Raw genomic sequence first — 25,670 nt, forward strand, 5'->3', positions numbered from 1 at the left:
AGTGTTTTCCCTAGGGCATTAGAATTAGAACCTGACACCTTTGTTGGAGGCGGTGGGTGGGTGCATTTCTTTCCTTGAAGCCTAATCTGATAGAATGCTAGAATGGTTTGATTTGAGTTGTCCTGGAGTCCAGACCCAGCTGGAGAAACTAAGGCACAGGGGAGCTCTGGTTCTCTTCCTGGACTCTGGGGCCCACCTAGGAAGCTCTGGCAGTCCCTGGAAAGCCTGGATTCACTGAGAAATTACCCCCTGCTGAAGACTAGGTTGGGGAGAATAGCTGAGAGGGTGGCAAGGTAGTAGTCTCCCCGCCTTTCCTCAGAGCCTCTTTGCAGAAAGGAGAAGCGCGGTTTTCTCCCGCCTCCTTCCCTCCCTTATTTCCCCGCCCCTTCTGCTTCGCCAACCCTGGAGCAGAGCTTTCGCTGCGCCCTGCGAGGGCGGGAGCGTGCTGCGCCCCGGAGCCAGAGCTGGGGCGGCCGAGCTGCTGGGAGCCCGGCCCCAGCCAAGTAGAGCCACCTGGGTGGAGCCCAGGGTGTTGCGCGCCCGGCCAGGCGTGAGGGAGGTGCGGCTCTGCTACAAAAACCGTAGGCAGAGATGCCGGGGCCATCTCCCGCCACCAGGTAATGCTGGCCCACCCTGGGGCGCGCTCAGCTGCGCGGTGCTGGGGCGGGCGGGGGTGGGTGGGGACACGTCTCTGCTGGCTTCCGGGGAGTGGTGACGCGGGTCCGGTAGATTTAGGGTCTCTTCCTTTAAGAGACCCTAAGTGAGAGAAGGGGTTTAGGGTGGAACCCCCAGATGAGCCCACCCAGGCCTAGGCCAGCACTGGAATCAGAGCTCTGGCTAGGGAAGGGTGTGAAGGGGAAGCTGGTTTTGGGGGAACTTGTTCTGCCTCAGGAGCCTTGCCCCTTTGCAAGCACCCTTCTGCTTGGCGGCTAGGGTGATGCTTTCCTCAGCCTTGGATTAGCGGATGGCCTACTGGGACCATGGGGGCTTTTCTCTTGGGTGCTGGGGAGGGGCATTGCATTATAAGTGACTTGTTAAGAGGTGGAGTAAACTGAGAGCTGGGAGACCTGGGGTGGGGTGGGAGGGCTGGTCCTGTTCAGGCAGCCTCTGTGGGGCCTCAGTTTCCTTATCTGTGCAATGAAGGGCTTGACATTTTGTTTGTGACTCTGGCATTTTCAGGCTGTCAAACTGCCTTTTGGACAGGTGAGTTGGTAAAAGGCCTAGAATGGACTACAGAAATGTCCCCCTCAACACTGTAGGAGATAGGTAAACTTGGGAAACAGACCTTGGTACCCTGTCTTCCAGCCAGTCTTTTGAATGGCATCTTACTGGGCTGTTCAGGACCCAGTGACTTCACAGACGAGGCAGAGGTTGAGAATGCTGATTATTTTAGTGTTGAGTGTGGGTATATTGGGTGTAGGGAGATGGGGTTGGGAAGAAGCAGATCAAGGTATATTAATGGTTTTTCTCCAAACTGGCCAATTGTTTGATACTTGGGCATAAAGCTGCTTTAAACTCGGCTGTCTTCTCTGGAGCTTCCTCCTTACTCTGTCAAGCTAATGACAGACCTTGAGGCTGTGTAATGTCTTAATCACTATAATTCTTTCCTTTTTGATCATCTGAAACCAAGAAACACATGTCAGGCCTGATACTAACCTACCTTGATTATTTTGGACTGCCTTCCTCCCCCCATTTTTTCTGTGACTCTACCCCCTTATCATCTTCTCCCCACTTTTCTTTCTACTTCCTACTCCTGATCATTTTTCCTGCCCTGCCCCCTACCCACCTTTTCTCCCATCCCCACTTTCTCCCTTCTTACTGCTCCCCTTTCTAATCCCTTTCCTCTCATGCTTCGCCTTTCTAATCCTTTCCTCTTCATAGCAGATTTTTCCTGATCACTATCTTATGTACCATCCCCATCCCTGTCCCTTCATATTCACACGAACTACTCTTTAATTTTTATTATGGACTTGACATTGTATATTTATTTGCTTATTTCTTTGCTTCTCTTACTAATCCATAAAGTTCATGAACACAGGGACTTGGTCCTGTTCAGCTAGATTAGTATTGGTACACTGTAGATGCTAAATAAGTGTTTGTGGAATGACTGAATGTGTGTGTGTGTGTGTGTGTGTGAGAGAGAGAGAGAGAGAGAGAGAGAGAGAGAGAGAGAGAGAGAGAGAGATTGATTAATTAATGTAGCTGCTGAAGGAGGAGATCATTCCAGGTGAGAGGAGGGAGTACAAGCAAAGGAGTAGAGGGAGAAGAGAGAATGAGAGGATGGCTTTTGATGGGAGAAGGGTCACCTCCTTCATTGTAACTGGGTGGTACAGTGCAGGGAAGCATACAGATTTAGGAGTGGGAAGATAGAGATCTTCTGCAAAGATTTCTGTTTTCTCATTGAAAGTTGGCTCATTGGCTAAGGGAAGGGGTGAATGAGAAGCCCAGTTGATGCTCATTTGAGGCAAGGTAATCATAAGTAGGGAGAGCCTCATAATTTTCAAGCTAAAGCAGTCAACCAGGTAATGTTCTCTAGGATACTCAGCTCTTTCAGTAGAGAGACAGTTTGGAGCTCAACCATCCCAAAGCTGGGATTTTGCCAATTGAATTTTGGAAAGGGAGAGAAGGCAAGGGGGTTGATTTTTCTTGTTTTTGTTTTTTTATCAGATTTACCTTCCTAAAATGAGCATCAACTGGGCCTCTCATTCACCCCCTCCCTTAGCCAATAGTTTATTGTTCGTACTGTTATGAGCATGGGTGTACAGATAGCTCTTACAGACCCTGCTTTCAATATTTTGGGGTATATACCCCAGAAGTAGAACTGCTGGATCATATGGTAATTCTGTAATATTTTTAATTTTTTGAGGAACTGTTCACTCTACTGTTTTCCATAGTGGCTGTACCATCTTATATTTCTACCAGTAATTCATAAGGGTTCCAGTTTCTCCACATCCTCACCAACACTTGTTGTTTTCTGGGGGTTTTTTGATAGTAACCATCCTAAGGGTATAAGGTGGTGTCTCGTAGTTTTGGCTTGCATTTCGCTAAATATTAGTGATGTTGAGCATCTTTTTATGTGCTTATTGGCCATTCATGTATCTTTGGAGAAATGTCTATCCAAATCCTTAGCCCATATTTGAATTGGGTTTTTTGGGTTTTTTGTTGTTGAATTTTAGAGGGTTGATGGGTTTTTTTTGTTTTGTTTTGTTTTTGCGGTACGCGGGCCTCTCACTGTTGTGGCCTCTCCCATTGCGGAGCACAGGCTCCGGAAGCGCAGGCTCAGCGGCCATGGCTCACGGGACCAGCCGCTCCGCGGCATGTGGGATCTTCCCGGAGTGGGGCACAAACCTGCGTCCCCTGCATCGGCAGGCGGACTCTCAACCACTGCACCACCAGGGAAGCCTGGGTTGATGGTTTTTGATGTTTAAGTGATTTTGTTGGACTATGTTTAGGGAAAAAAGGAAGTGACGGTAGTGGGGACTAACCGATAGTGGATTGGAGCTCAAAATAAAGTCTGGGAATTGTAGTGGAAGTTCTTGAACAAGTGAGCTACATGGATAGGAGGTTGTGTTTGGAGTATATATAATTCTCTCTAGATATTGGTGTCAATGAACATTTTGAGGATAAGGTCCAGGGTGTGATCATAGGAGTATTGGTTAACTTGGACTATAGGTCAGCAAATGAGATAGCCAGAGTGTTAGAAGTGTCATCATTGTGTCTGTTGAATCACCTAGAATGTTAACTGGAAGGGTACAGAAGAACACTGATCTAAGGACCTTTGGGTGGAGTGTCCAGGAAGTAGGTATTAGGCAGCAAGGGAGTGTGATAGCAGCCAGTGGAGGCTACTCAAAGGAACAGAGGTTTTACAAGAGGAAGAAAAAGGAGTGGTTTGGTAATGGCACTGAAAATTAAGGACCACACTGATAGGTTGGGTGTAAGAGAGAAAACAGCCTTCAGTTGAGAGAGCTACTAGAGAAGTCTCTTTCTCAGGAGATAACCAAATTTCTTTTAAGGCAAAGAGGCAAGGGGAATGAGCCCATGACAAATGGGAAGTTCCAGAGGAAATAGTGGGAGGGATCCAGAGTCAGGAAAGGGTTGAGGAATTTGGTCAGATTAGAGGACATACAGAAAAGGTTGGGTATGAGAGTTTGGGTGGTCAAGGCTGTCTGAAGTACATGGACACTGGAAGCTTGATTAAATTAGTCGTGATTCTCTTTTAAAGGAGAGAGGACAGTCTATTTTCATTCTGTTGTTCCTAATACTTCCAAGAGAATATGTTCCTTTGAGGCAGCATGTGGCAGTGTGGGAAATCATAGGATATGTTCAGGCAGGTTGACTGGAAGATCATCCATCTAGGAGACAGCAGAATAGATTCCAGTGTTTCTTGGGAGGTTAAACTAGATCACCTTATTGGTTCCTTCAGCTCTCAGATTGTATGAGCCTCAGGTTTTAGTGATTATTTTCTCAGTTCAGGCCATCCATGGGGAGGGCTGGAGGTTTGAAGCTTAAATTTGAATTTTTCCCTTAACTATTGGGAATAGCTCAACGGGGGATACAGGTCAGGGATTTCCCAAGATGGTAGGAGGAGGATTATAAGACATTTGGTGCTGGTTTCTGTGAGTCACTCTAGTGACTATCTGCAGGGGTGACAGGGGTGAGGAAGATGTGTAGTATTATTGGTAGGGGGAGGAGAGGGTGAAGGTATAGGATCAGCGTAAGTTAATTTAAGTCTCTGACTCCAAATTTCTCTGCTTTTTCCATTTCACTTTGCTGCCTCTCATACCTCTCCAATGTAGGAAGTTTTCCAGGTATTCTATTTCATTGAGTGATCTTAACTAAGTTGTATACCCTTATGGGTTTCATGTTAGAACTATGAAATAAAGATTTGGAACTAGCTGATTTTTCAAGATCCTTCCAACTCCTGTGTTTTTCTTCTCTAAACCAGGCTGCCTTTTAGTCAGTAAACCGTTACTAATTACCTAGTTGTGCCAGGTCTATGCTGGGTGGGACTCGGGGACATAGACATTAATCAGACTTAGTTTTGTCCCTTGACTTGTTCATGGTCTGGTGAGGTTGATATCATGAAATATGGAACCTGCTCCCTAGAATTATGTATAAAATGCTATTAAATTTGGGGCAAGGTAGAAATAGGAGGGCTGTGTGAATGTTTTGTAGAGGAAGTGAGTCAAGCCGGGTCTTGAAGAATGAGTAGGAGTTTTCTTGGCAGACAAGTTGGGACATTTTAGGCAGAGAGAACAGTGTGGGCAAAGGCAGTAGCCTGAAAGCAGATTGGCTTGGAATGACAAGTTTAGAGATAGAAGAGATGAAACTGAATAGATGAGTGGGGGATGAGAACAGGTGTTTTTTTTTTGTTTTGTTTTTGTTTTTTTGCCATACACGGGCCTCTCACTGTTGTGGCCTCTCCCGTTGCGGAGCACAGGCTCCGGACGCGCAGGCTCAGAGGCCATGGCTCACGGACCCAGGTGCTCCGCGGCATGTGGGATCTTCCCGGACCGGGGCACGAACCCGTGTCTCCTGCATCGGCAGGCGGACTCTCAACCACTGCGCCACTGGGGAAGCCCGAGAACAGGTGTTTTTTGAACATCTATTTTGTGTCAGGCAGCATGCTAGGAGCTTTTACATATGCTTTTCAACTCTCATGATAGCTGTGTAAAATAGACAATCCTATTTGTATTTTAAAAAAGAGGAAACTGTGCTTCCCTGGTGGCGCAGTGGTTGAGAGTCCGCCTGCCGATGCAGGGGACTACGGGTTCGTGCCCCAGTCCGGGAAGATCCCACATGCCGCGGAGCGGCTGGTCCCGTGAGCCATGGCCGCTGAGCCTGCGTGTCCGGAGCCTGTGCTCCGCACCGGGAGAGGCTGCAGCGGTGAGAGGCCCGCGTACCGCAGAAAAAAAAAAAAAAGGATAAAAAAGAGGGAACTGAGGGTCAAAAATTAAAGTAGCTTTCCTAACAGCTCAGAAAGAGCTTCCAGTTTTCCTCCCTGCTACCTCAGCAGTTGCTAAACCAGTGCGAGTGGCTGGAGGCTGCATAGCGGGAATGTCTTTGACTTGTCAGAAGGACATCCCTCAGCAAATTCAGGACTGTAGCATTCCAGGCTTCTGCCAAAGAAAACCTCCTGGTACAATTTAATTAAAGATCAGATTCTCATAACCAGGTGTCAAGGGCATGCAGTACTCCCCAGTCTCGGGTGGAGTGTTGAGCATGCCAGTCTTAGCAGCTCTGAGTTGTTGGAACTGAGAAATGTGATTAATACATGAGATAGGTTTTATTTCTTTTTTCCTTCCCCATCTTCATTTAAATAATGGCCTGAGGTAATATTAAAGGTTATCTAGTCCATTCCTTTGCCTCTAGAGTGAACAGTGAGGTATGGTGTAGTGGAAAGAGAGGTGATTCTGCAGTCACACAGACTTTATCTCAGGTTCCTGCCTCTGCTCTCCACTAGCTGTGTGACCCTGGGTGGCTGGCAGCATCTCTGAGATTTTGCTTCTTCTGATTTGTTCACTCTTTTATCCCCAGCACCTAACACAGTCTGGCAAACAGTAGGTGATGAATAAATATTTACATGGGGCCTCCCTGGTGGCGCAGTGGTTGAGAGTCCGCCTGCCGATGCAGGGGATACGGGTTCGTGCCCCGGTCTGGGAGGATCCCATATGCCGCGGAGCGGCTGGGCCCGTGAGCCATGGCCGCTGGGCCTGCGCGTCTGGAGCCTGTGCTCCGCAACGGGAGAGGCCACAACGGTGAGAGGCCCGCATACAGCAAAAAGAAAATAAATAAATAAATAAATAAATATTTACATGAATGAATGAGAAAAATGATACCAACCAAATAGATTTCCAGGCTTTCTTGTAAACTCCATTAATGTTAGTGGTTATTAAAATATCAGCCCCAGGTGATGGCTGAAACCCTGTTTGTAAAGACGGTTAGTCCAGGAGTTTCAATGGGGATACTCTTAAAAGAATTTTAGCAACTTTGTTAGGCAATTTAGAGAACTCTCCTAAATTCCAAGTCCCATTGTGTGAGCTCAAGGCACCACAGAGTCGTCAGTGCAGATGGATAGCAGCTGGTCCCCTCCTCCAGGCAACACTTCTTTTCTCATTGTCATACATCAGCCTTTTTTAATCAACAGCGTCATCTTTTATTTTTAACATGGGACATTCATTGTACAGATCTAGAACTGCTTAGAAAGGACCATTTTTCTGACTAGCGCTGTATGTGTTGCAGAAAATGAAAGGTCCTCTGTGATTGCTGTGTCCTACTTTTTCACCTTCATGTTGCGTTCTACCACACTGTACTCTCACGCATGTTATTCCTATGGTCTGGGATATATTTGCCGTCATCGTTCTCTGTCAAAATCATTCATTTTATTGTCTGTTTTCCTTGGTCAAGGTAATATACCAATGCCTGGGCCTATCCCAGACCAATTAAAATCAGAGTTAAAGCAGTGGTATTCCCCCCCACCCCTGCTGCCCCCACTTTTTAATTAGGAAAATCTGAAACATACAGCAAAGTTGAAAGAATTTTATAGTGAATAACTGTGTAATCGCCATGTAGATTTTTCTACCATTAACATTTTCATGTTAACTTCCTTTATCACATCCATTATATATTATATATTAACATGTATATTATATCACATCCCTATGTTCATCCATTAATGTATCTTACTTTTAAAAAATGCATTTCAAAGTAAATTGCAGATATTAGTATACTTCTTCTCTTAAGTACTTCATCTAGTGTTTTAAAAAGCTCTCTTAAGTACTTCATCTGGTGTTTTAAAAAGCTCCTAGGGAATTCTAATAGTCCAGAGTCAAAGACCACTAGTCTGACCTATTTATTCTTTAAGCCTCTACTCTTTTTTTTTTTTTGGCTGCACTGCGCAGCATGTGGGATCTTAGTTTCCCAACCAGGGATGGAACCCATGCCCCCCGCAGTGGAAGTGTGGAGTCCTAACCACTGGATCACCAGGGCATTCTCCTAAGCCCCTACTCTTAACACCACTTCTTCTGTGAAGCCTCACTGATGGCCTCGGTTTAATATAGTCTTTCCTTTCTGTTTCTTCTGACATTTTACTGCTTGTACTGTTCTACAGCACTGTTCACAATTGGCCTGACATTATGGTTTTCTAGTTCCTGTCTATCTTGCTTACTAGACCGTGAGAACCTCTAGAGTTGGGAACATATTCATTTATTTATCTCTATATCCCTAGTTTCTGGCATAGCACCTTACAAGTAAGTACTCATTAAAAATTATTTATTCGAATTGTACTTGAATGAAGAGCCTGCAACTGCAGTAAAAGGTGTACATAACTTTCACATGGCTGATTTGAGGACCAAGAAATTATTTATCTTCTCTGTTGCTTAGTTCGTGGCAGACATTTAGTAAATATCAATCTTAAGTCCAGCCCAAACATGTTTATATATTTCTATATTTGCCATTGGCTAGATCTGACGGATCTAAATGTAAATCAGAAGTAGCCTAGTTTAGGTCAGAATAGGTACAGCAGGGTGAGAATTACCTCAAGTATAGTTGGAAAATCCTTTGGCAGAGAGTCAGAAGACTTGAGTTCCAATCTCCACCTTTAAATTTCTGTGTGATCTTTGGCAATTTCTTTCTGCTTTTTGGACCTCCGTGTTCCTGTTACGTGAGGGGGTCAGATTAGATGACCTCTAAGGTTGCTTCTGGCTTTGATGTTATGTGTATCTTAAAATCTTTGATTATCTTGGCTGTGATTCATACTTGTGGCTGTGGAATCCAGATGTGGTAAAGTAGAAAGAAGTAGTTGTTGGTGAACATACTCCTCTGAATCCCTGACCAGTTTTGTTCAGTACGTAAAGTACCTTGTACATACTGGCTACTTGAAAAGTGTTTTCTTTCTCTTTTTTCTACTCTAGCACTGTATCTTTATGCTTTTTGTAGAAAAAGAAACATAAATCACTTCCCCTCCTTGGTTGCCTCTTGACCAGTGTCTGTCTAGAGACTGACTGCTCAGGAGGAAACAACAGTTTGCAACTCATAGGTGAAGAGAGTTCTATTAGGACTATAGCTAGTAAATAACAGAGCCAGGACTTAAACTTGTCTGATTTTAACTCCAGTCATCTTTTTACTATATCGCCCTGCCAGTGGCCCTTTTGAAACTTCACAGTGATCCTACATTTATTATAGAGTCATTCAGTTGATTAATAATTAGTACTTCAGTATAATTAGTTGCTTATAAATTATTAGGCCCCCTGAGCCTCTGGGGCATTGGTAATACATGGTCAATCTGTCTTTCTCTCTGTTATATCAGTTTGTCATCTAGGATAGATAAAGGTTAGTAAACATTTTAAGATACACATAACATCAAAGCCAGAAGCAACCTTAGAGGTCATCTAATCTGACCCCCTCACGTAACAGGAATACGGAGGTCCAAAAAGCCAAAAGAAATTGCCAAAGATCACACAGAAATTTAAAGGTGGGGATTGGAACTCAAGTCTTCTGACTCTCTGCCAAAGGATTTTCCAACTATACTTGAGGTAATTCTCACCCCGCTGTACCTATTCTGACCTAAACTAGGCTACTTCTGATTTACATTTAGATCCGTCAGATCTAGCCAATGGCAAATATAGAAATATATAAACATGTTTGGGCTGGACTTAAGATTGATGAACTTTCATTCTAAATGTTGGCCTCAGGCTTAGCTTTATTCTGCAGCTTGTCAGAAGGCGTTGGCTTGTCATCCTCCCCAATCTTTGACCTGCAGAGATTGCTAGAAGATTTACTATATATTTGGTCATGTTATTCAAGAGCTGAGTTATTTCTTGCAAATCAAAACTACAATGAGGTAACATCACACCGGTCAGAATGGCCATCATCAAAAAATCTACAAACAATAAATGCCGGAGAGGGTGTGGAGAAAAGGGAACCTTCCTACACTGTTGGTGGGAATGTAAATTGGTACAGCCACTATGGAGAACAGTATGGAGGTTCCTTAAAAAACTAAAAATAGAACTACCATATGACCCAGCAATCCTACTCCTGGGCATCCGGAGAACACTGTAATTCAAAAAAAGATACATGCACCCCAATGTTCGTTGCAGCACTATTTACAATAACCTGGACATGGACGCAACATAAATGTCCATCAACAGAGGAATGGATAAAGAAGATGTGGTACATACATACAATGGAATATTACTCAGCCATAAAAAAGAACAAAATAATGCCATCTGCAGCAACATGGATGGACCTAGAGATTGTCATACTGAGTGAAGTAAGTCAGACACAGAAAGACAAATATAGCTTGTATGTGGAATCTAAAAAAAAAGGGTACAAATGAACCTTATTTACAAAACAGAAGTAGAGTCACAGAGGTAGACAACAAACTTATGGTTACCAGGGGATAAGGGTGGGGACAGATAAACTGGGAGATTGGGACTGACACATACACACTACTGTATGTAAAATAGATAACTAATAAGAACCTGCTGTATAGCATGGGGAACTCTACTCAATACTCTGTAATGGCCAATATGGGAAAATAATCTAAAAATAAACAGTGGATATATGTATATGTATAACTGATCCACTTTGCTATATACCTGAAACTAACACAACATTGTAAATCAACTATACTCCAATAAAAATTAAAAAAAAAAGAATTTCTTCTTTTTCCTATCAGGATTGAAATTTTGGACTTGTTTTCCTATAAACAAAGTTTAGAATAGTGTAGGTTTTAAAATGTGCTAATTATTGTGCTAGGTATAGATGGACAAAATGACCTCTGAGTGGATCTATGAAGTGTAAAGAGAGTAAAGACTTGTGCAGAAGCCATAGGAAAGGACTGGATGAAGGGCTGCAGAGAAACTGGAAAGTAGTGTAAAAATATTAAGTCCAAGTAAGTTCAAAGGAAAGGTTCAAGAAGGCACAAACTTGTGTTCTGTGAGTATAGTTGAAAGTACTGGCAATGTTTAGCATTGAGAAAATAGATTTTGGGCGGTGGGGGGAATCTTGAGAGATGATTTCAGGTACGTAAAGTTCTGTCTGGGAAGAGGCAATAGACTTTCGCTGAGTAGCCCTCATAGGATTTAGAAATAATAGATGGAAGTAGTGTTTGTTCATTTGTTGTTCTTTTATTTATTCATTTGCTTGTTCATTTGTTCAACAAATCTTTACTGATTACCTGTTCTGTGCCAGGCCTGGTGTTGGGGATTGCGATCACTGAACTTTGTTCTTGAGGAGTTCATAGTCTTAAGTCTGGCAGGGAAGGGAAGTGCAGGGAGAGGCAAATGTGTAAACAAATAATTTCAATTCAGTGTGAGAAGATAAAACAATATAAGTGAGGGCTTTCCTGGTGGCACAGTGGTTGAGAGTCCACCTGCCGATGCAGGGGACACAGGTTCGTGCCCTGGTCCGGGAAGATCCCACATGCCGCGGAGCGGCTGGGCCCGTGAGCCATGGCTGCTGAGCTTGCACGTCCGGAGCCTGTGCTCTGCAACAGGAGAGGCCACAACAGTGAGAGGCCCGCGTACTGCAAAAAAAACCAAAACCAAAAAAAAAAAAAACAATATAAGTGAGGGCTCTCTAAATGAGGTCACCAAAGATAGAATAGGCTGACTTGTGAGACTGTAGATTTCCTATCACTGGAAGTTTTCAAGCACAGGCTAGATGACCTGGGCTGGAATGTGGTACAGAGTATTCAAACATTGTATTCCAACAACAGATTTTAGGTTTTAATAATTTAGAATTTTTTTTGAAAGTGGTGATCTACCACCTAAGAGTTCTCCAAACACAGTGGAAGAACTGAGAAATGAAGAAAAGCCTTATCAGAAAGGTTGATGAAGCCTTTCTTGGTGCAATCCTGGGCTGTCATTCTGAAAAGGAGTAATATTCAATGAAGCTTTTGGCTGAAGGACCTAAGAGGCAAGGAAGGGCCTGCTTAGGGTATCAGGTGGCTGCAGGGAGTGTAATTTTGGAACTGGCAGTCTGGAGTGGGAAGGTACTCTTGAGAGCTGGGCCAGTAGAAATTCTCTTTGGGGGTGCTGAGGGACTTGAGTTGGGGCTGGGAGGGAAAGCAAAGACAAATCTGCAAAATGAAACTGGAAGAAATGGATAAAAATCACACCACCCAGAGTTACTCTAGATTAACAAGATTGTCCTTGCTTACTTGATTTCTTTTGTTCAAAAAGAGAAGTAAGGAGCAGTGGGTTTGTCAGAGGTAGGTCAGGATGAATTATATAAACAGATGAAGTTTAAATTTGATCTTAAAAGATGAGTAAGATTTTCATCAGTCAGAGGAGGGAGAAATCACTGACAAGAAGCATTGGGGGTGGGGGGGGTAGGGCAAGAGGAGGGTAAGAGACTACTTGGCAAATTCAGGAGAACAGAGATTTCTGAAGTGTGGTTTGAATGCAAGCTGTGTCCAGGTACAGTGGCTTAGTTTGTGAGGCAGTTCAATATCAAAGATTGCAAAGGACCTTAAAATTTTGTCTGTACTGAATTCCTTAAAGGCAAGGTATATAACTTTGTCAAACTTTTGATTAATAGAAATATTTATTGAACCCACTGTTGAGTTAGATACTATACTAGGCTCTTTTGGATTACAAAGGTGACAAAATCGTGCCTGACCTTTGGGTTACATTCTTCCTGGCGAAGATAATTATAACAGTAAAAATAAATGTGATAACCTGGCAATATACCCATTGCCTTTGGAGTGTGGAAGAGGGGACCTTAACTTCTTGAAGGTGAGAACATTTCAAAAGGGCTTCATAGAAGAAATAGCAGTTGAGGGGCTTGCCTGGTGGTGCAGTGGGTGAGAGTCCGCCTGCCAAGGCAGGGGACGCGGATTCGTGCTCCGGTCTGGGAAGATCCCACATGCCGCGGAGTGGCTGGGCCCGTGAGCCATGGCTGCTGAGCCTGCGCATCCGGAGCCTGTGCTCCGCAACGGGAGAGGCCACAACAGTGAGAGGCCCGCGTACGGCAAAAAAAAAAAAAAAAAAAAAAAGAGCAGTTGAAGGAGGAGTGAATTTGAGGATAGGGAAATTGGCATTCTAAGCAGAGGGAACAGCATGTGTAAAGGAATGAAAGTGTGAAAGCTACAGTATACTTGAAGAAGTTAGGTGTGGCTAGAGTATAAGGGGAATTAGAGGGAGGGGTAGTGGTTGGAAATGAAGCTGATGGTGGAATGGGTTAAACAATGGGAGAGCCTTCAAAAGCAAGCTAAGGAACTTTAGCTTTTACTCTGGGATGTCACTGAAGGGTTTTAAGTAGAGGTATGAGTGTTTTAAGATCACCGATGGCATGTGGAGAAAGGATTGAGGGAAAAAATGGATGCAAGGGATCATTTAGCTCTGCATTTATTAGAAAATATTAAGACTCCTATAGATTTTGTCCATAGCATTTAAGTAATTAACTTCTAAAGCAGTGGTATTCAATTCTGGCAGGCACTGGGATCACTAAGTTTTAAAATTATAAATTTTGGGCTTAACCCAGCCATTCTAAATCAGAATTTATGAGGGTCATACAAGGACATCTATATTTCTGAAAAGCTTTGGTGATTATTACACTTTTTTTTTTAATGATTAGAAACTTCAGTCTAAAAAGCACTGTTGTGTTTGACTCTAAGGGGCTTACATTCTAAATAGTCATGGTTAAAGATATAATTTCCAGTGTAGCATGAAGAATAATGAGAAACTTTATTAACTCTGGATATATTCATATTTATCTATTGTCAAGCACACTTATTTAAGGCAATAACACCTATCTTCACTAAAACTACTGGTTCCATGTGATAGGGATTTTTTTTCCTTTTCTTTTAGATTTTATTCCTTCTGTTTCCCAGAAGCACTGGAAATTGCCTGTAAATTCAGCACCATATAGGACAAGATGGTTAATGCATTGATCATCATATATTTAGAACAAGGTCAAATTTTAGAGGAAGGAGATACTGGAGAGATGATAAAGGCCAGGGGTCAGCAAACTTTTCTTGTAAAGGACCAGATAGTAAATATTGTAGGTTTGTGAGCAACCTAAATATTTTAGGCCTGTAACTCACTGTGTGGAATGCTGTTGGCAGTTTTATTTAATCTTCATGTGAACAACTGAATGGAACCCAAGTGGTTAAGGAATTTCTCTAAAGCTTGTTAAGTAGCACAGGGATTCATTCTCAGTTTAACTGGGCCAAATTTCTGCCTTTTAAATCACATCATGGTGGTTTCTTGTGCTCTCCAATGCCTTAGATAGGAGAATGAAGAGAAAAGCAAGAACCTTGTGAATTTTCAGCAGTGCTTGGCACAGAGCAGGTATTACATCTTTGAGTATGGTGGACTGAATAAGATAGCAGTAGTCATGGTATGCAGTGGAAGGGCTTGAGGTGGGTCCTGGAGGAAGGGTTGTGAAATTTGGATTCCTTTAAAATTTTCAATACATATTTCCTTTTGCTCAAAAAATAATAAAAGAGTTATGTTCTTCTTTCTGATTCCAGTAGCTGCTGCTGGTGGTGACAATGTCGAATAACGGCCTAGACATTCAAGACAAACCCCCAGCCCCTCCGATGAGAAATACCAGCACCATGATTGGAGCTGGCAGCAAAGATGCTGGAACCCTAAACCACGGTTCCAAACCTCTGCCTCCAAACCCAGAGGAGAAGAAAAAGAAGGACCGATTTTACCGAGCCATCTTACCTGGTGATAAAAGTACAGTATTTCATTTCTTTCTCATCATTTGTATACTTAAAAATTTTTTTTTTGTAACCTGAATAAAATATTTGTCCCTTCCTTGATTTAATTTTCCTTTAATCCCTCTTTTTCTCATTAAATATTTTCCTTATTACTTATCTTCTTTTCCTGAAATGACTGTGAAATCAAATGGAAAATAGACCCATTATTACACTCTATTAACTATATCTGACCAAAATTCTAGGAAAATAATTATGCTCTTGCCAGATTTTGGGGAATCTGAAGCCATATATTTACTTACTTTTTAAGTTCTTAAACTGTTTATGACCTCACAAAATATAAGAAATATTGAAATATCTTCATTTGGATATGGTTTTTCCCCCAAACTAGTTTCATTTGGAATATCTTCTTTCCAGATTCTTTTTTTTTTTTTTTGAAAAATTTTATTTATTTATTTTTGGCTGCATTGGGTCTTTGGTGCTGCGCACGGGCTTTCTCTAGTTGTGTTGAGTGGGGGCTACTCTTTGTTGCGCTTCACAGGCCTCTCATTGCAGTGGCTTCTCTTGTGGCGGAGCCCTGGCTCTAGGTGCTCAGGCTTCAGTAGTGGTGGCACGCAGGCTCAGTATGTCGCTCGTGGGCTTAGTTGCTCCACGGCATGTGGGATCTTCCCGGACCAGGCATCGAACCTGTGTCTCCTGCATTGGCAGGCGGATTCTTAACCACTGCACCAGCAGGGAAGTCCCTTGTATCCAGATTCTCTTTTTTAAAATTAATTAATTAATTTATTTATTAATTTATTTATTTATTTTTGGCTACGTTGGGTCTTCGCTGCTGAACCCAGGCTTTCTTTAGTTGCATTGAGCAGGGCCTACTCTTCGTTGCAGTGCACAGCCTTCTCATTGCAGTGGCTTCTCTTGTTGTGGAGCACGGGCTCCAGGTGCACGGGCTTCAGTAGTTGTGGCACACAGGCTTCAGTAGTTGTTGCTTACGATCTCTAGAGCGCAGGCTCAGTAGTTGTAGCACACGGGTTTAGTTGCTCTGCAGCATGTGGGATCTTCCCAGACCAGGGCTCGAACCTGTGTCCCCTGCATTGGCAGGCGGATTCTTAACCAGTGTGCCACCAGGGAAGTCCCAGTACCCTTTCTCTTACTCTTTCATTGAAGCTGGGAGGCTTAGCTAGTAGGCTACGTGGTAAAGTCAGAATTGGGATTCTGAAACAGTAGGCCAAATATGCCAAGTACAGTGGTGAATTGCAGAAAATATGTTGCAGAAAAATATACCTGTATAACTACAGATCAGGGGAGATGGTAGATAATAGTATCATTAACCAAATAGGGAACACAGGAAGAGGAACAAGTGAGGAAGGTTGATGGTTGGAGAGCAGGAAAGATGATGACTTAAACAGATTGCATTTGAAGTGAAAAGATAATATTAGACACTTTGCATTTGAGACGTCTTGACATAGAGATGTCTAATAGGCAGTGATCTTACATATAGGAAATGATTGTTGAAAAACTGAAATGAGAACTATTGAGGACTCTAATTGAGTACATTGGGCATGCATCTTTGTGTTTACCCTTTCCTCTACCCCACCTTCATTGTGAGCTCTTTTGGGGTCTAGATAGAAGAGGTACACATAAGTTGCTTAACTTTTGTTTTCTGACTAATTCATTTATGTAGTAGCTGCCAACTTCCTAGGTGAGGAGCTATGATTTAGGTGATGTTACTCTACCATAGAATCTTCTCCCACATATATAGCCACTTTGTTTATCCCTCAGTTTAGATGTGTGCTTATTTTTAATATTGTACTTTATCAACCATAATTCTTGATCTCTATAAATAAGTAGGCTTTCAGCCCAGGTTTCTACATGCAGTAAAGAGGACTTTTAAAAATAAAAAATAAAAAGTTGGAATTGTTCTTACTGACAAACCAGGAAGACGATGAGATTCCTGACCAATAGGCATCATCAAAATTAAAACTTTTGTGCTTCAGAAAGAAAGGGAAAAGATAACCCACAGAATGGGAGAAAATTTTCCCAAATCATATATCTGATAAGGATGTTATATCAAAAATATAAAGAGTTACTATATTACCAAAAATGAAAACATATGTGCACACAAAAACTTGTACATGAATGTTTATAGCAGCATTATTGATAATAGCTAAAAAGTGGGAACAACTCAAATGTTCATCAACTGATGAATGGATAAATAAAATGTGATATATCCATACAAAGAAATATTAGCTGGTAACAAAAAGAAATGAAGTCCTGATCCATACTACAAAAGGGGGGACCTTGAAAACATTATTATTAGTGAAAGAAGCCAGTCACAAAGGATCACATACTGTATGATTCTGCTTATATGAATTATCCAGGCAAATTCATATTATCCAGGCAAATTCATAGACAGAAAGTGAAGAGTGGTTGCCTAGGGTTGTAGGGGGATGTGAATGGGATTAGGGGACGATGGCTAAGAGGTATGGGGTTTCTTTTTGGGGTAATGAAAATGTTCTAAAGTTGATTGTGGAGATGATTCCCTAGCTCCATGAATGTATTGAGTCACTGAATTTTAGACTCTATGGGTGAATTGTATAGTATGTGAATTATATCTCAATAAAACTCTGTTAAAAAAAAACAAAACAGCTGATGGAAGTGTTTAGACATCATTGGGAACCGAAGGGATGACCTTATGTATTGAATGGGGAGATGGGGATTGGGATATCGGTGTTGTAGTCTTGGTTCTCATAATTTGGCTGCCTGGTTTGGGTCAGTTACTTGTCTTTGGACTTCAGTGCCTTCATCTAAAATATTAGAGTCACACAGATATAGGGAACAAACTAGTGGTTACCAGTGGGGAGAGGGGAGGGGGAAGAGATAATATAGGGGTATGGGAAAAAGAGGGTTATTATGGGGTTATATGAAATCATGTGAGAATGGATACATGTATATGTATGGCTGAGTTGCTTTGCTGTGCACCTGAAACTATCACAACCCTGTTAATTGGCTATACTCCAATATAAAGTAAAAAGTTAAAAAAAAATCGTGTGTGAAAACTTTGAAAATTGTAAAGCACTCTAGAATTTGAAGAATCTTTCATTCAATAAAAAACAATTTAAAAAGATTAGTCAAACCAGTAGACATATACAGTCTCTTATAGTTTTGAAATGCTATAATTACATAAGTGAGATATAAAGATGAGGTTAGATCAGGTTGTATATTCGTGAAACAAAACTAGGCCATTGTGAAGTACTTTGTTCAGCAATAAAGCTGTAGATGCAGAGGTTCTTCTGGAAATCCTCGCTGAGTAACCCCAGGCCAGATCTGGTCTGAAAATAAGTCTCATAGCTCAAGATCAAAGCTATAGCTCTATAAATTCAAAGCATAGGTGTAGGAAGCATAGAGTTCTAAGAAGTTCTTGTGAAACGATTTAGTGGCCTCTCTTTCACCACCTAGTTTTGTATTTCCTATACATACCCTGAGCACATAGGTTTCACTCCTTTGCTTTAAGACCTTAGATGGCTATAATTAATGCGTGCATCAAAATGAAATAAATGAATTTTTTCCTTTTGTTTGGAAACTTTATTCAGCTTGATTTTGTGCTTGTTGATTTTATCATTCAACCAATAAGCATTTGTTGACCTGCTGCTTTGTGCTTAATTTAGTCCTAGAAGGAAGCACCGCAGTGTTGGCAGTCTTTGAAGTGGTATGCCCTTCATGAAGTATTTGAGAATTTATACCAGCTATACAGAGAAATGGGCTAGAACTGGACTTAGTCTAGATTGAGTCCTACCTCTAACGTTTATTAACTCTGTGATTTTTGCCCTTTTACCTATTTATTTTAATCCCTGTATCCTTAACTGTAAAGTGGGGAATGATTATAATTCCCATCAATCCCATATCATGAATAGGCTTTTGTCATTTGATGTAGTGGATGTAAAAGCATTTTCTAAACTCTAAAACACTATACAAATATGAAGTTTTTTTTTTTTTTAAGGGAAACCTCATTTCTTGTTTGATCCGATATCTGTAACAACTCATTTTCAGCTGGGGAGGCTGAGGCTTAGAAAAAAGTAAATTGATCAAGGTCTTACAGTTGGAAAGTGGCAGGGATGAGTATGGAACTAAGTCTTCCTAAAGTATCTATTACATCACGACATACTATCTCTGTTAGTTGTTCCCCACCCAGATTACACATCCGACTCACTCATGGTGCTTTTCTGAAATACAGTTGCCCAGATCCTACCCAGACTTTTGGAGCCAGAATTTCCAGAGGGGTAGTTTTGGGGTCTAAAGGGATTTGGGAGATGAGAAAGAAGAGCTCTCTGTGGGCTGCGTTAGTGGTTGAGATTTGAGCTGGCAATGGGTAGAATGTCTATGGGCATTACCTAATGCTGACCTCCAGCGTGGCTTCAGTGTGTGCCTGGGGGGATGCATAAATGATTGCAAGAAGCTGTAATTGAGGGCCTGTGATAGGTGGTGCTGAGTTGCAGAATTCCATGTGGGAAAGCCTGGTTCCTGTGGTTAGGATCTGGAGCCTTTGGTTTATTCTAAGAAGTCCTGTAGCATTTAGTTTGGAATCTTTTCCTGGCTGCATTTTCACAACCGAAGTGGAATTCTCCAAGCTTGGGAAGAGTTTAGCAAAGTTAATTTTAAAACTGGACTACGTCAGTGTTTATCTCTCCAAGTTTGGAGTGTTTTACTGCCTTGAGCTTAGATTAGCTCAGCTGAACCAATGAGAAGGGCTTCTTAAAAATAAATCTTTAAAAAAAAAAATAAGGTCAATGATTTGTGCTGAAACTTGGATGGCTATACTGCAACCTGGGATTTTGTAATGTCAGCCTCATTTCCCATGTTACCAGAAAGCCAAATGGACTTGGCCAAAGATAGGGTTAATATTAGGATGGATGGGTTTGCAGCCTTCTTTTTTCACTTTATTTCCTCAAGTCTGTGATCTCTAGTTTCATGAAATCAGATGATTCGTTCTTCTTTTTCCTTAGCCACAGTTTCTGAACTGTCTTAATGAGTGGGTTGGTAAATCTTACTCTGACACTTTTTTTTATTAATGATAACTCATGTTTGTAAAGCTCTCTAGCTTCTACACAGAACGTACATTTTCTTTATCTTAGTTAATCCTTAAAATAATAAGAGCAATAGTAATAAAAATAGTAATAACAAATAGTACTAACAATAGTAATAACCATAAAATAGTAACAGCAGTAACTGAGCTTCTATTTATTGAATGCCTGTTAGTTACCACATATTAGGAACTTTGATGTTTGTGAAATGTGCCAATTTTTCAGGGAGATAAATGTTTCACTTTGTAGATGGTAAACTGAGGTAGTTCAGTTTGAGTAACTTGCCCGAGGTCATCTGGGCAAGGAGTGGCTGATCTGCGATTATAGCTTTTTTCTATGATTCCAGGGACCTTTCCACTATACAACCCTGATACTCTTGTGCTCAGAGAGTCAAGGACTTGCCCAAGGTCATATGCTACATAGTTGCGGTGCATGGAGTCTGCATTTGAACAATTGTCTCTTGACTTCTGGACTGTGCTCTTTAATTCTTCTAAGTCCTCAGACACCATGTACTGTTTGAAAGCTCCCATCCTAGAGATGTTCAGACTAATGCCTTTAGTAGAACTGATTTGGTTAGTTCTTTTAACTTATTTTAAAACAAATTTGCATTTAATGACCTCCATTCATATTCACTTAGTCTGCAGAAGGCATAGTGCATGTAGAAGCAGCTATATTGGAGTTCAAGCACTGGAGGTTATCACCATTGACCATCCCTAATTTTGTGACCTTTGGTAAGTTGCTCTACCTTTCTTCACCTCACTTATTTTACCCGTAGTATGGGTACATAATAATATTTATCTCATAGAGTTGCTGAATGGATTTATAAGACTAACGATGTGAAAAAGGTTATGCAAACTGCAGCTTTGTTAAGAGTTGGTAGTAATTTTGTGGCTATTATTCCTTTCAGTCATGGTTTTCTTTTGGAATCTGTGATTAACACTTAAGAGTTGCTATGAGATATACAAAAGAACAACTCTTAATAGGATTCCTCCAAGATAGAATTAAAGAATGGTCCTGGGGTAAAATACCTTTCTCTTCCTATATATAGGCTGTATTTCCTGTTGGTTTAGATAGGGCTCTTAGGCCAGATTAAAGAATTTGTGCACTGAGACTAAACAGCCCAAGGAGAGGTTTCCCAAGGAGTTCTCAAGAGTTCTCTGTAGTGTCAGAAGCAGGATTCTAAGCTCTGGACGTGGGCCTGGGCCTCTGGAACAAATACTCTATTTGAAACTGAGGCCAAAAAGGTAAGCCTCTTAAAACTACAAATGTCAAATACTCTTTATATGTTCATGTGTTAAGTGATTTCATTTCCCTGGGGCTCTTTTCTATAGGCTATTCATCCTCTGAGCCACTGTCTTTCTGTGTTTCCATTACTGAAGTTTGTTGTGTATTTGACATTCCGTGCCTGTGATGGTATATTATATGGCATATTGATAACATATCATAGAAATAATATATAAAATATATAACTATAAAACAAAAATCTAAGTAAAACATAAAAATAATCTAAATAAAGCATAAAAATAACATAAGTGTTCTTCTCTGCAATCTTTTAATTGACTAGATCAGAGGAAATTTAGGAGCAGAAAGCAATTCCAAAGCCCTGCGACATGTCCCATGCATTCTAGCTATGAGTAAGACCGATGGACTTATGTCATAAGTGAACCATTTATGAACCGTAATAAACCATTCCCTTTCTCAAAGCAGCTGCTTCTGGAAGGGAAATTGCCAAGTGTAAAAATAGCTTAAACCCTAGCAATTGGCATGTAGGCAAATGGTTCTCACTAAGGTACTAAGGAAAGAACCTTTGGAATCAGACCTGGGTTAAAATCCCAGCTCTTACTAACTATATGAGCTTGAGCAAATTAGTTAACTGCTTTTTAGTTTCCTCATCTGTAAAATGACAGTAGTAATAATGTATCCCATAGGATTATAAGAATTAAGGAAAATATTTTATGGTTATAGTATCTTATACATGGTAAGTTCTTATTTAATGTTATTTCTTCTCATTATAACAAAGTATGTTTTCTTGATTCAACTTGAAATTCTTTAGGGGAGGCAAAGTAGTAGAATGTAAAGGGCCTTGGCTCTTGATGCCACACTTTTTGAATTTGAATTACTTCAAGAACTGTAGGCAGGTCCATGCTTCAATTTCCTAATCTCCAAGTAAAGTTGACTCTCAGGATTGTGGTAATTATATGAGATGATGTATATGAAGTACCTGTTAAAACTGTGGGATGCTGTGTCAGGAAGAAATGTAGATACAGGACTTTGAGAGTGCTGATCTTTCTGTTTTCAAAGACATTTGGAGTATAGGAGCTGAAAGGGCACTTAAGATCATCTAGTTCATGCTCCCCATTGTTCAGATGAGAAAGCTGAGCACCTGGACTGTATGGTGTGGTAGAGGCAAAACTGGCCTGGATTCTAGACCTTCTTGTGTGTCCCCCACCGCCGCCCCCTGCATTTTGCTGCCTTTCATCAGGGTTATATTGGGTCTGTGGAGGCCTTAGGACCTCAGAGTATCTTTTGGCCAGTGTGCTGAGCTACCACAGAGCAGGATTTTAAAACGGGATTGTGAAAATCATGTCAGAGCTGATAAAAATGGAACATTTATTCCTGCCCTGGAGAGAATTTGCATGTCTTAGGCAGATTCCTTAGACTCCCTGTCAGGTTGAGTTAGGTGTCTGATCGTTTGTTCCTTTCTTCACTCAGTGTCTGAGCACCTGTTTTATGCCTGGCTTTTGCTAGCTGTTGGGGATTCGTGATAAATTGGACATGGCCCCTGAACTTAGAATTCAGTCTGGTTGGAAAAAAAAAAAGAAAAAATTTTAAATCCCTTAAAATAGGCAATTACTATAATGGTGCTGTGGGAACAGAGGGGAGGGTGAAGAACTCCCCAACCTAGAGATCAGGAAAGACTTCACAGAAGAGATGACCTTTCAGCTGAGACCTGGCAAGGATAAATAAAAGGGTTTGTGTGGTGAGGTGGCAAGGGAAGGGAAAGGGAAAGGCAGGATTCACAGGCAAAGGGAGTAACTTGAGACAATAGGAAGAGGTGTGAAAGAGCCCATTATGTTTGGTGAACCATCACTGGTTCAGTGTATTTGGTGTAGAATGTGTGAAACATAAGTACAGGCATGCCTTGGAGACACTGTGGGTTTAGTTCCAGTTTTATTGTGATGCTCACTACCACAGTAAAGTGAGCATCACAATAAAAAGAGTCACATGAATTTTTTTGGTTTCCAAACGCATATAAAACTTATGTTTACACTATACTGTAGTCTATTAAGTGTACATTTATGTTTAAATAAACAATGTACATATCTTAATTAAAAAATACTTTATTGCTAAAATATGCTAACCATCATCTGACAATGCGAGGTTGCCACAAATCGTCAGTTTGTAAAAAGTATAATATCTGCGAAGTGCAGTAACTCCAAGCACAGTAAAATGAGGTATGCCTGTAGTGCGAGATAAAGGAGAAAATGAAGTCTGTAGAGCAGAGTTCTCAAAGTCTTTAAAAAAAAGAGTTTATTTTTTAGAGCAGTTTTAGGTTCACAGCAATATTGAGTGGAAAGTACACAGATTTCCTATAAACCTCCTGCCCACGCATATGTGCAACTTACCTCACTACCAATATCCTATACCAGGTGGTACATTACAATAGATGAACCTACATCAACACATCATATTCATCTTAAGTCTGTATTTTACGTTAGAGTTCACTCTTGGTGTTGTACATCTATGCGTTGAACAAGTGTATGTATATAAAGACAAATATCCACCATTATAGTGTCATATAGAACAGTTTCACCACCCTAAAATTCCTCTGTGCTCTGGTAATTCATCCCTCCTTCCCCCAAATCTGTGGCAACCACTGATCCTTAATACTGTCTCCATAGTTTTACCTTTTCCAGAATGTCAGATAGTTGGAAGCATATGGTATATAGTCTTTTCAGATTGATTTCTTTCACCTAGTAATATGTATTTAAGGTTCCTCGTTATCTTTTCATGGCTTGATAGCTCATTTCTTCTTAGTGTTGAATGATATTCCATTTTCTGGATGTATCACAGTTTACTTATTCATTCACCTATGGAAGGACACCTTGGTTGCTTCCAAGTTTTGGTAATTATGAATAGAGCTGCTGCAAACATCCATGTGAAAGTTTTTGTGTGAACAAGTTATCAGCTCCTTTGGGTAAATAACAAAGGAGCACGAATGCTGGATTGTATGGTAAGAGTATGTTTAATTTTGTGAGAAACTGCCAACGTGTCTTCCATAGTGACTGTACCATTTTGCATTCCCACTACTAATGAATGAAAATTCTTGTTGCCCCATATTCTTGTTAGTATTTGGTGTTGTCAGTTTTGGATTTTGGCCATTCTAATAGGTGTGTAGTGGTTTTTCATTGTTGTTTTAATTTCAATTCCCTAATGAAATACGATATCGAGTATCTTTTCTATCTGTATATCTTCTTTGGTGACATGTCTCTTCAGGTCTTTTGCATATTTCATTAATTGCATTTCCTTATTGTTGAGGGGTTTTTTGTGTATGAAATTATAGCTTTTCTTTTATTTTTAAAATTTTTATTGGTATAGTTGACTTACAATGTTTTGTTAGTTTCAGGTATATAACAAAGTGAAACTGGTATACATACACATATATCCATTCTTTTTTAGATTCTTTTCTAAAAGCATAGTAATAATATATATTACTATTATATAATGTAATATAGGTCATTACAGAGTATTGAGTAGAGTTCCCTGTGCTATACAGTAGGTCCTTATTAGTTATCTATTTTATATATAGTAGTGTAAGAGAATACAAAGGCCTTGGGGTTGGGAGTCTGAAGACCTCAGTCCTGGCCCCATATCTGCTTCTAACTTGCTCTGTAACATTGGGCAGGCTATTTAACTTCTTGGAACCTCTGGCTTCTTCTGTCACATGGGCACCAAAATCACTACCCTACTTGTCACACAGTTGTTTTGAGGCTCCAGTGGACTAGGTCTAGCTAATACCAAGGCCAGAAACTCTTTTTAGTTGGGAAAGGATTATATTAGTTTGCTAGAGCTGCTGCAACAAATTACCACAAACTAGGGGTCTTAAACAACAGAAATTTATTGTTTCAGTTTTGGAGGCTAGAAGTCCAAGATCAAGGTGTTTGTAGGGTTGGTTCCTTCTGAGAGCTGTGAGGAAAAATCTGTTCCATTCCTCTCCCCTAGCTTCTGGTGATTTGTTGGGCTTGAAGAAGCATTGCTCTGATCTCTGTCTTTATCTTCATAAGGTGTTCTCCTTGTACGTTTGTCTTCAAATATCCCCTTTTTATAAGGACATTGACTGGATTAGGGGGCTGAACCTACTCCAATTTGACCTAATCATATTTTAAATAATTACATCTGCAATGGCTCTGTTTCCAAATAAAGTCACAGTCTGAGGTACTGGGAGTTAGAACATAGGAATCTTGGCGGAATACAAGGGTACGACAAGGGCACGACAACTCTTTAAATATTGAAGCTTTTTATGCCAGATCAGCAGAACCTTAGTGAACACCTACTGTATACAACACCCTTGATGATTACAAATATTCAGACTTAGTGATTCTTTAAGGTTGTAGCCTAGGGAAGCAGCATAGTATAGTGGTCTAGTGCTCAGGGCCTGGGTCAGACTGCCTGGATTTGGGTCTGACTGCTGCCAGGTACTATCCATTTGATCTTGGGCAAATAACTTATTCTCTGTGCTTCAGTTTCTTTATCTGCAGAATAAGGATGACAGTACCTAACTATAGGGTTGTTGTGAGGCTACGGTGAATATTAATAAAGAACTTGAATTAATACATAAGATACAAGGATATACTTTACAGCACAGGGCATATAGCCAATATTTTATAACAACTTTAAATGGAGTATAATCTATAGAAATA

General features: G+C 40.9%; 1 protein-coding gene across 1 annotated transcript in view; it reads left to right on the top strand.

Moving 5' to 3' along the window:
• Positions 1–434: 434 nt before the first annotated feature.
• Positions 435–25,670, top strand: part of PAK1 (p21 (RAC1) activated kinase 1) — an 86,573-nt gene continuing 61,337 nt past the window's right edge. The window contains exons 1-2 of the mRNA XM_060102954.1: positions 435–617; positions 14,480–14,690. Coding sequence (XP_059958937.1) covers positions 14,501–14,690 — 190 coding nt within the window. The 5' untranslated portion in view covers positions 435–617; positions 14,480–14,500. The remainder of the gene's footprint in view (positions 618–14,479; positions 14,691–25,670) is intronic.

Source organism: Mesoplodon densirostris, chromosome 7 (genome assembly GCF_025265405.1).
Source record: "Mesoplodon densirostris isolate mMesDen1 chromosome 7, mMesDen1 primary haplotype, whole genome shotgun sequence".
Classification (NCBI taxonomy): domain Eukaryota; kingdom Metazoa; phylum Chordata; class Mammalia; order Artiodactyla; family Ziphiidae; genus Mesoplodon; species Mesoplodon densirostris.